We start from the raw sequence: 12155 nt of genomic DNA on the forward strand, positions 1-12155 counted from the left end.
CTGGAAAATTCCAAGAATAGGGGAACCTGGCAGGCTACAGTCCACAGGGTTGCTAAGAGTCTGTCATGACTGAGCGACTCACAACTTTCAATTTCACATTGTCTCCCAAGGTGATATGATATAGTTTCTGGGCTCTAAACACCATTCAAACTGATGACTTGTGATTCCTATTTCCACCTTTAACTGTTCTCCCTTGTTTCAAACTCAAGTTCAGTTGTTAACCTGACAACACAGCAGTCTGTGTAGCTGAAGACACTGTTTTGATCTGCCGCCCTCCAAACTCTCTTTCGCTTCTCTCAAGCGTCCTGTATGTGACTGAGCTCTTGACTGTCTTTTGTCTTACATCTTAACCAAGCTTCCCCTCATTCACTCTGCTCCAATGTATCCTACACCCTTTCTGGTTCTTAGATAGACCAAATTCATCCTTAACTCAGGACTACTGCATTTGCTCTTTCTTCTTGGATTTCTCGTCTTTCTAGTTTTGTCTTGGCTAATCCCTTGATCTCAGAGAAGCAAGTCACCACGCCTACAGTTGCTCTCATGCCCTGGTAGCTCTCTGCACTTTGCCTTATTTTATGTCTTATATTTTATTATCTGTCTCTCGACTAAAATAATGCTTTCATTAAAGCAGGGAATCAGCTCATCTTCTTAATACCTATAGTCAGAATACCTTTAAAGAGTTCTTAGTACAAAATAGACATTCAATTACTACATAAGTGTGCAAAGAAATAAAGTTTGGGAGGATATACACACCAAACAGTTAACAGTTCTGAGTGGGGAGATGTGGCAGAGGTAAATTATGAATTGACTTTCTCTTTCTACTAAGATACGTTTCAGTTAGTCTTGAATTATTTGAAATTAAGCTAAACTCCTTTAACAATCAGAAAAATTAACAAACCTATTTTCAATTAGAAAAAAGTGGTTGATAAAGTTTTGATGCTTTAAGATAAACTGTGTTGTGGGGAACTTGCCTGCTGGTCCAGTGGTTGAGACTTCGCCTTCCAGTGTAAGGGAGTGTGGATTCAGTCCCTGGTCGGGGAGATAAGATCCCACATGCCAAAAAGCTAGAACATAAAACAGAAGGAATATTGTCATAAATTTAATAAAGACTTGAAACACTAGACTGTGTTTAGCTGGAGGATGAATTTTTGTGGGATACTTTCTTTCTTGAGGGTGATAGGTAAGCAACATGTTACTATATATAGTAAAATACCCATGCTTTTGTAAAAGCACTGAAACGTGAAGCAGCAGAAACATTTCACTCAGTTCTCTTTCCTTTGAACTTTACAGCTCTCTCTCTTGTAAATCATTTAAATTGATTTCTTTTTAAAGGTAGCAAGATCAAATCATTAGCTTAGTGATAACTTGTACTTACTTTTCTTTGCCTTATTATATTTTACATCTCTATTTGATATGTTCATCTTGAACAGGTTTATTTGTTCTTTTCATAAGCGTACTAAATTTGTAATACTGGCTGTCATTCCCAGGTCTGAATGTTAAGTCAACATATGTTTGAGTGACCTTCAACTTATCAAGTATGGCAGGCCTCTGATTGTTTTGGAACCTCTTCTGATACTTGTGGACTTAGTTCAAGGCCAGTTATTTTATTTTATTTTTTTACCTAATAGGGATGGTTGTTTGCTTTGATCACTCAAGTGAAGCATCTTACTGTGTATAAAAAGTCTAGCTGGAGTCTGTTGTTACATCCTTACCTTTCTTATCGCAGACGCTCCTCCTCTGAGGTTTCACATTAGATTTGCAAAATGATGAGCCTCTCTTTGATCTGGGGGATTGTTATAGCAGTGTGCTGTTGTTTATACCTACTTCTTGGAATGAGAAGAAGGTAAGTTTTATCTTTAAATTGCATTTTTGTTCATTCATTTAAAGTTATTTAACTTTCATTGCTATACCATACAGTTGGTTTTCTGTACTTACAAATGCTGGCATTTTCTTCCTTAATATTTTTAAATTAAAAAAAATTTTAAGTATCTTTTTTATTATATCTCACAAGAGATATAATGGCAATGTTTCCTTTTTAGTATTGAAATATATTAGTCTTAATGTAAAAATGGACAAACTTGTTAAACATCACTGACAGAAACTTTGTAAGATCTGTGTGTGTGCGTATGTCTGTGTGCCCATGTGTGCGTATAAAGTGCGGATGAGTAAGGACAGATGTGGTAAGTGGGATCTGTAGTTGCTATCTTGTAGGTTAAATAGATGCTCTGACTAAACAAACGTTCTCTTTTCAGCTAGTTCTTGTGCACTGCATACACACTCGGGCTAAGTTGGACAACAGCATAGAGCCTGCAGTGAGCATCCTGTTCTTTCTTTAAGCTTCCTTGTATTTACTCATTCAGTTTTAGCTTCACTTGGTCTTTGCTTCTGCGAGGGCTTTCCCTGGCTGTGCTGAGCGGGGGCTACTCTTTGTTGCAGTGCCCAGGCTTCTCATGGCAGTGGTTGTTGTGGAGCACGGGCTTTGGTGCTCAAACTGCATGGGCTTCAGGAGTTGTGACGTGTGGACTCAGGGGTTGTGACTCGCTGGTGCCAGAGCACAGGCTCAGCAGTTGTGGCACATGGACTTAGTCGCTCCGCGGTAGGTGGGATCTTCCCAGACCGGGGATCAAACCCATGTCCCCTTAACATCAGGGTTAAGACTCTATTACTATTACTAATGATAATCAATCATGGTGAATTGGGAAACTGCCAAATACATGAGACATTACTTATTTGTGTGCATCATTTACAACTGGTTGAAGAAATACAATAAAGTCAGATACATCCACCATAATTATTTAACTTCTGATTGGTTCAAAGAGCATTTGGGGGAGGGCATATAAATATTCTTGACTATGTCAGTCTCCAAAACAGAATTACCCACTGCATATCTTCAGCTATGTAGGCTGCTATGGGTTGTCCACCTTTTAACAGGGTTTTTTTTTTTTCCTTTTCAGTATTTTAATTCAGGCTTGGTAATTTCTATTTTTAATTAAACTACTTACCTGCAAACTATGAAAATAAAAATCATTATTTTATGCTATATTATTCTACAAAGAGGGAGAGTGGTTTCTGTTGGAAAATAAATGTTTATTTTATTAAATGAAAACATTTAAAATAGCATGAGCATTAATATAATGCTAGATTATAAGAAAGAGCACTAAATTATAATCAACAACCATGTCAATACCTATCTTATTCAATTTCACTCTATAATGTGCTAATTTCTCAGATTCCCTCTTCAACTATCATTACAGAATAATAAAATGTTTAAACTATGAAGATTTTTAAAAACTTCAATTCTGCAATCCTTTCTGTCATTCACTATGCTATATACCTTTAGAGAAGACAATAAAATAAAACATTTTGAGATACTCAGGCAAACAATGCTTAGAAACAAATATAAACACTACAATGTAATTTCATTTCTACATTGAGAGCAAAATTCTTGTTGGCCTTGGTTGACCCTTTTATCCTCATGATTGGAAAGAATGAGCAGCATATATTAGACATTCAGTAAGGGCTTCTCAGGTGGTGCAGGGATAAAGAATCCCCCTGCCAATGCAGGAGATGCAAGAGATGCCGGTTTGATTCCCTGGGTCAGGAAGATTCTCCTGGAGATGGAAATGGCAACCCACTCTAGCGTTCTTGCTTGGGAAACTTCATGGACAGAGGAGCCAGGTGGACTACAGTCCATGGAGTTGCAAAAGAGTCGGACATGATTGAGCATACCGTACACAAACACACGTGTGCACACATACACATATGTGTTTGCTGAATGGATGCATGGATGGATGGATGGATGGATGGATTTATCTATCATTTTAACCAACATATCATGTTACTAAGTTAAGATGACTCATTATTTTAGTAAAGAAGCAGGGCCTCACCAACCAAAAAAGTATCAATAAACTATAGAGTTTGAAATTTGACATCAGTGGTAGTAAACTTAATATAAATAAACATAAACAAAGAACTATGTACAGTTTTCCATATTTACCATCTCTGTTTCTCACAGGCAGATGGGCGAACCACCTCTGGAGAATGGGCTGATTCCATATCTGGGTTGTGCTCTGCAGTTTGGTGCCAATCCTCTCGAGTTCCTCAGAGCGAATCAAAGGAAACACGGTCATGTTTTCACCTGCAGACTGATGGGAAACTATGTCCACTTCATCACAAATCCCTTGTCATATCATAAAGTACTGTGCCATGGAAAATACTTTGATTGGAAAAAATTTCACTTTACTGCTTCTGCAAAGGTAACCAGATTTGCATTTACATAACATCAGACTTGTTTATTTTCTACCTTTTCTATGTCAATCTATTTAATCATTCTGATGTACTCCAATTTAAAGACAAATATGTTGAAGAGAGCTACCCTCACATGAAGATTCTTAGAAACACAATAAACCAAATTGGACATAATCTCTTGGTACTAACCATTTAAAAAGTTGAAATAGGTATAGATTTGTCATTTTCTAACCAGTTTAGGAGGGTGAAATAAAAACTAAATGTTTTACTGGACTAGATGGTACTGTATAAGACAGTTTAAAAACTCACTCATGTCAATAATTTCTACACAACACCCAGAGCACATGCGGGAACTTAACATTCAATAGTTGTTTTACCACACTCATGCCACACAATTGTTTAATTTTGTTAAGGAATTGTCCAGATATTTTGGCATCACTTTAAAAGGCTCTTTTACAGAGCAAAATAAATCAATATTAACTGAGTTTCTGCAAAGAAATATTACACCTGGTCTCTGCCCCTAAGTAACTTAAAATCTGGTTAAGATATATCTACAAGGAATATGAAAGAGAACCAATGATTAAAAAAAAATTCTTCGGAATTCCCTGGTGGTCCAGTGACTAAGACTCTGCACTCCCAATGCAGAGGGCCTGGGTTTGATCCCTAGTCAGGGAACTAGGTCACAGACACCTCAACTAAGAGTTCCCAAGTACTCTAACCAAATAAATAAGACCCAGTGCAACCAAATAAATAAATAAACATTTTAAAGAAACACTCTTGATTAACACCAAATTAACGTGCAAATAAATGCAGAAGCATAGGAAAATAAGAAAGAGAAGAGCAGAGTGGTTGTGAAGGAAATTTCACTGATAATCTGGGACTTGAAGTTGGCCTTGAAGGATGTGATTTGGCCATTTATTTGAAGTGGTATTTCAAATACAACTGCTATGAAATTTCAGGTGGGAAGGCTGGTTCCCTTCTCCTCCCCTTTTTTAACAAGTAGAGAATCATGAAAGAATCACGCTGTTTACTAGTCCTGCTGCTAAGTCATTTCAGTCGCGTGAACCTATGGACCGTAGCCTGCCAGGCTCCTCTGTCTACGGGATTCTCCAGGCAAGAGTACTGGAGTGGGTTGCCATGCCATCCTCATTTACTAGTCCTGGGTCAGGCTTAATTTCTTTTTCCCCACATTTCATTTCCCATCAGGCATTTGGACACAGAAGCATTGACCCAAGTGATGGAAACACCACTGATAACATAAGCAAAACTATCATCAAGACCCTGCAGGGTGACGCCTTGAGCTCCCTCACAGAAGCCATGATGGGAAACCTCCAGCTTGTCCTGAGACCCCAGGGGTCACCACAGACCCCCACGCCTGCCTGGGTGACCGAGGGGATGTACTCCTTCTGCTACCGGGTCATGTTCGAAGCTGGCTACTTGACGCTCTTTGGCCGCGATCTCGCAGGGCAAGATGCCCAAAAGGCACTCATTCAAAACAGCCTGGACAACTTCAAGCAATTTGACAAAATCTTTCCCGCCCTGGTGGCTGGCTTCCCCATCCATGTGTTCAAGACAGGACACTACGCCCGGGAGAAGCTGACGGAGGGCTTGAGGCTCCAGAAGCTCAGAGAAAGAGACCACATCTCAGAGCTGGTCAGGTTTCTGAATGACACATTCGCCACCTTGGATGACACAGAGAGAGCCAAGTCACTCCTCGCAGTCCTCTGGGCATCACAAGCAAACACCATTCCAGCCACTTTCTGGAGCTTGTTTCAAATGATTAGGTAATCAGCAGATTATCCATTTATTTCTTTATTTTAGTTGAAAGCAGAAATTCAACCATTGTAACTAAAAAAAAAAAAAAAGACTCATGGTACCTTCTCATGCTGTCAATCATGAATGTGGCATTTACCCTTGTAAATGTTCAATAGTTACATCAGCTTATCCGATCCTCTAAAAACAGCTATGACCGCTAAACACATCTTATAGAAGCAGAGACTGATCGTCCTGGGGAAAGGAACATACTGGTACGGGGTCAATGAGGCTGTCTGCACCCAGAGCCCTTCTCCTTAAGGCCAGGTTGTTCTTCACGACGCCTCTTTAAGTGCATGAATTTGGTCTTTATAATCATAAAAATATCCTTATGTGATTGCTGATGTACTGTCAGCAAAAAGGACAGTGCGTGCATGCTTGCTAAGCCACTTCAGCCTGCCTACATTAGCTGCTTTTTCACTCAGTTAGCGGTTGCTGTAATACTATTTGACCAACTCTAATACCTATGAATCAATCATAACATACTGTTATTGATGGAATTTAGCTAGATTTTGCCTTTTAAACACTGTATATAAAAAAAACCTTGGATGCAGCATAAACTTTGCATAACGTGATTTCTTTCCCAAAGGTTAGTCTTTGAGGAATTTGACATTCAAATGTTTTATTGAATTATTCCAGTTACACTGGATGTTTCACAGACACAAAATTACTATTCAATTGGATTGGGAATGCCAAAGTTCTGTTGAGGGCTGCCAATTCTTTGTCTTTAAAATATTTTTTTTAAATTTCAGATAAAAAACTCATCTGTCTCAAAGGTTAAATGTCTTCTAAAATGTTTACTTCGGAAAGCTCTGTCTGGAGTAAATTCACATATTAACAGCAAGGTTACAACAGCAATTTTATATCCTATAGTAATAGTAGCCATTTCCTGATAGTCATGCAAAGACATCAATCAGATGTTTCTGAGACTTAGTTAACTGCGATCCTGTTCCATGGACACCTCACCATGTGCTGAGGATCCAGTGAATGGTCAGTGCCCTAAAATGAAGTCGCATTCATTTCAGAGGTCCAAGTGTCAGAGGAATAAATTACCATACAAGTGGATTTTAAGAGTAAATTTAAATTTCCTTTGGCAGTTTAGCTAGTACTTTAGAATCGTTATCTTGGAGGCAACTTTCTCTCTCACTTGCCATGTAATGACTGCTTTGATCATTTAATCCTTATTAGAATCACTTATTTAAAAGTCTGGCCAAAGTTTTACTTTTACGTAGTGAGACCCTTTCATCAGTTCTTGCTGATATCCAAGGACTTAAAAAACTACAGGGATTTCCCTGGTGGTCCATGGCTAAGACTCCATACTCCTCCGGGGAAGGGGGCCCAGATTCGATCCCTGGTCAGGTCCTAAGAGTTCACAACTAAGAGTTCACATGCCCCAACTAAGACCTGGAGTAACTATAAAAATATTGAAAAAGCACAACTATAAAACAGAGTAAAAAATAAATGGGAATGTCCCTTTATCACCGTCTCTGTATCTTGACCTGTATCTGATTAAAAGAAGGAGGAAATGCCTTTTTGCAGACTTTTTAGTAGAGAAAAAGCTTATGCTCTGTACATCTTTTCTTTTCTCTTAACTTTTCATAGAAACCCAGAGGCAATGAAAGCGGCCACTGAAGAAGTAAATAAAACACTAGAGAACGCTGGTCAGAAAGTTAGCTTTGACGGCAGTCCTGTTCACCTGAATCAGATACAGCTGGACAACATGCCCGTGCTAGGTGTGCTTGTGTGCGTGTTTCATGTTAATTTCTGTGTCCTCCTACCAGCGGTCGTCAGCTCACATCACACACTTACTTGTTGCAGGCGTTATGTCCCATCTGACCCTCCAGCAACCCTATGCCTGGAGACTAGTACTGTTTCTATATAACAAGTGAGGAGACAGGCATTTAGAGGTTACGTCACAGCCTGGGATGGGATGGAGGAACCAGTGACAGCCTGACATGGAGCTCTTGACCCTATACTCTCAACCTCTTCTCTGCACTTCCTCGCTTGTTACTGCTTTTACCACTCTTCTTATAGTTAGTACATTATTCGTGTGCATGAAACGAAAGGAGAAAAGGTACCACCATGAAACCACAATTAGCTGCATGGGTTGGAAGATTGGGTGGACAGTTATTTCACTGAAAAATGTTTGATTCTCTGGATTTTATAGAAATACAGAAGTACTATGTTTTTAAGTAAGAAAAAAGTTTTCTCTTGCTTTTGTTATGTTTCTTTAGAGGCAAGAAACCAGTGTATGCTTTCAGGGGCAGTGTGTCCTAGCAGAAGAGACAGGGAGGGAAGAAGCACAGGCCCCATGGGAGGGCTCTGATTTGCTGTGGAGACCTCGGACATCTCGTTTCACTTTCAGTTCAGTTCAGTCGCTCAGTCATGTCCGACTCTTTGGGGGCCTTATTTTCTCATTTGTGAAATCAAGTGCTAACATGCTATGATTTTATGCACAATTGTGTGATGAGCACTTAAAGCATGACAGTTAAAAGGACAGAGACTGGAAGGTCTCATCATATTTAAGCTATTCTCAGCATGTTCTTTGTGTCCCTTTATGTCCCTACGAGAATGCAGGGTGTACTCACACAACCCCAGGCAGTGTAATGATAAGTACAGGTTCTTATAAACACCGAATCCCAGGGATGGAGGAGCCTGGTAGGCTGCCGTCTCTGGGGTCACACAGAATCGGACATGACTGAAGCGACTTAGCAGCAGCAACAGCAACATAAACACCAAAGTGAAGCTGCATCTTGAACAAATATTTCCATATAAAAGTGTTAGTATATTAAATACCAAAAGTGATAAACTTTGAATAATTCACATAAAAGTTATTTACTGATTTTTTGCAATTATTAGATGTCTAGTATCATGTAGAAATAAGATTATTTTTCTGTAAAATTATGAAAGTCTAGTTTCCATTGATGATCAAGATTATATCAAGAGATTATAACTCAGATTATCGGATTAAAAATACACTAGGCACAACTGAATCATTGATCACAGCACATTAAAAAAGTTTGAGAAATTTGGATCTGGCCAGCTTCCCCTAGTCTGTTTAGGTTTGTGTTACTGGCTGCTAGTGGTATATCAGACTCTAGATTACATGGCCTTTATAAATACTTTGTTCTTTCTTCTTCCTTTTCTCTCCTCCTTTATTCCTCTTAAAATCTTTAGACAGTATCATCAAGGAGTCTCTGAGACTTTCCAGTGCTTCCCTCAACATCCGTACGGCTAAAGAGGACTTCACTTTGCACCTCCAGGATGGTTCCTATAATATCCGCAAAGATGACATCATAGCTCTTTATCCACAGTTAATGCATTTAGATCCAGAAATCTACCCAGACCCTTTGGTAAGTGACTGTTCATCAAAGTTCAGTGTCCCGGTGATGTGTACCCAGACTGAAATAAAAAGGAAATTTACCACTGCAGAATTCATTTGATCATTGAAATCACAGGGATTGTCTCTTTTATTAATGTCAAATATTCATATTATATTTTGGAGAATTTGGATGATGGCTGAAATTTTAATTTTTATTCTTGGTATTTGCCATCATATCTCTACTAGAGGCTTCCCTGGTGGCTCAGCAGTAAAGAATCCACCTCCCAATGCAGGAGAGGCAGGTTCAGTCCCTGGATCAGGAAGATCCCCTGGAGGAGGAAATGGCAACCCACTCCAGTATTCATGCCTGGGAAATCCCATGGGCAGGGGAGTCTTTTGGGCTACAATCCATGGTGTTGCAGAAGAGTGAGACATGACTTAGTGACTAAATATCAACAACAACAATCTCTAATAGATTATATCTGCAGTTGCAATAATAAAGCTGCCTCCTTCCTTCCTTAAAAAGTGCCTCTTCCCAAGTCTAGGAAATTAGAGGCTAATATACTGACTCCTCTAATTTCTGATCTAAATCCTTCTTTCTCGTTCTGCCTAAGGGAGGGAGGAACTAGTCATCCAGGTGGGATGGGAGGTATAAAGCTCTTCCATTCCCCTCAGTTCTCTTTAAATTCCTATTTCTTATTACTTTCTGATTCAAGGTGGGGTATTTGCTATGTTACTCATAGATTGGATTAAAAAAGAAAATTACTCTTTGGAACTTCCAGATTCAGAAAAAGATTCTTTTTAAACTAGCTTATGCATTTGTTTCCTTTGTATCTTTATTGCAGACTTTTAAATATGATCGCTATCTTGATGAAAATGGGAAGACAAAGACCACCTTCTACAGTAATGGACTCAAGTTAAAGTATTACTACATGCCCTTTGGGTCAGGAGTCACTATATGTCCTGGAAGATTATTTGCTGTCCAGGAAATCAAGCAGTTTTTGATCCTGATGCTTTCCTATTTCGAACTAGAGCTTGTGGAGAGCTGTGTCAAATGTCCACCTTTAGACCAATCCCGGGCAGGCTTGGGCATTTTACCACCATTACATGATATTGAGTTTAGATATAAATTCAAACATTCATGAACATATGCTTGGAGAAAGAGGCCCCCTGATGCTGTTACAAGGCTGCGGCGCGCTGTCCCTCACCAGTGCCCTGTGGACAGACGTGTTTAGTGGCAGTGGAACGGTGCAGCAGGTTCGTTCTGCTCACCAGTGCTTGCTTGTGAATCTTAACATTTTGGTGACAGTTTCCAGATGCTGATTCAGACTCTGCAAGTGAAAAACAAAACAAACTAGTTTCTAGAAACACAATAATTTGTTTTCATTTGAATAAGTCTGTGGAGTGTTCACATTGCCAGGGACTGAACTTTATTATTTTCAGAGGAAAAAGTCTTTTTTGCTTGTTTGTTTGCTGGTTTTTTTCCCAGAATATTTGGCAAAAGTTCCTCTTTTTTTGTTTTCCTAAGGAAACTGCTTTATTTTTATATAAACCTCCCATGGTTATGCAAAAGGTACACATTCACGTTTTAGTGAAAATGCATGACTTTCTGATCAGATATGGGGCTCTTTGGGTATAGATGTATATTACAGAGGGTATTTTAAAGGATTATATCATGCCTTTTAATAAAAATTTTTTTCAGCTTTCCTTATATCTAGTATTCATGGCTTTTAAAATGACTGTCTTAATATCTTGAGAACATTAAAGATGGTTTTACTATATTCTCTTTATACTTAATTTATTTTTGCTGGAAACTGTAATATCTGTGTCAGGTTTCAATCATTTTACCTACACTTTTATTAGATTTCATATTAATTGGAATATTTTTTTTCCAGGAAAGGCAGGTTTTGTTCTGATATTATTAACATGCACCTATGAAAAGAATGCAGCTCTCATGTGATATATTTTAAAATTAAAATTGGATGATAATGGCCATCTGAAAGTTTTGGATATGAAACTGCAAAGAATTCATTAAATTGGCATAGTGTTTTATTTGAAAACTTTTTATCTTTAAACAAGTTGTAATTGAAGGAAATATAGTTTAGGCTATAGCATAGTGTTCAGCTACTGTGTACAACAGTGCTTTAGTGAAATATTTTAAGTATTGGAGTTATGAACTGTAATACTTCACTGATATTTCTCTATGTATATATTATAAATTATATTTAACTTTTTCCTTGCACTACAAATACTAAGATATATTGTAATCTTTGCTAATGTTGAAATGATTCACTTTTCAGAAATAAAAGTGTGAATTTTTGTTTTAAATTAAGTATTCCAAATGTTTCAAGCGATCACCTACTAAGTTACAACAATTTTGCTCATTTTTCATCTCATAGAAAAAGCAAAATAATTATTCATTCAAAAATCTCCTCCATACTTTATAAAATTCATTAAAGATTTTAAATCTTTCTATTTGTTTAATTTATTAGTAATTGAATTTATTAATAATATAACCATGGGATTATCTCCAGTGTAAGTTATTTTTCATATCAAGAAAATTAAACTCATTTACATGTGGACCAAGATTAACAAAATCCCCTTTTACAAAAAATTTGTTTCAGACTTAGTTTCTAATATGATTCCCTAATATATTCATATAGACACATCCTGGAGATATAATGGGTTTGGTTCCAGTTCAGTTCAGTTCAGTCGCTCAGTCGTGTCCGACTCTTTGCGACCCCATGAATCGCAGCACGCCAGGCCTCCCTGT

At 38.1% G+C, this 12155-nt stretch overlaps 1 protein-coding gene across 1 annotated transcript; it reads left to right on the forward strand.

The window, feature by feature from the left end:
- Positions 1721-11732, forward strand: LOC102187785 (cholesterol 7-alpha-monooxygenase). Its single transcript, XM_005689000.3, has 6 exons — positions 1721-1843; positions 4016-4256; positions 5455-6032; positions 7663-7793; positions 9238-9413; positions 10228-11732. The coding sequence occupies exons 1-6, from the start codon at positions 1764-1766 to the stop codon at positions 10525-10527; spliced, it is 1506 nt and encodes a 501-aa protein (XP_005689057.2). The 5' UTR covers positions 1721-1763; the 3' UTR covers positions 10528-11732.

This window comes from Capra hircus, chromosome 14, assembly GCF_001704415.2.
Source record: "Capra hircus breed San Clemente chromosome 14, ASM170441v1, whole genome shotgun sequence".
Classification (NCBI taxonomy): Eukaryota; Metazoa; Chordata; class Mammalia; order Artiodactyla; family Bovidae; genus Capra; species Capra hircus.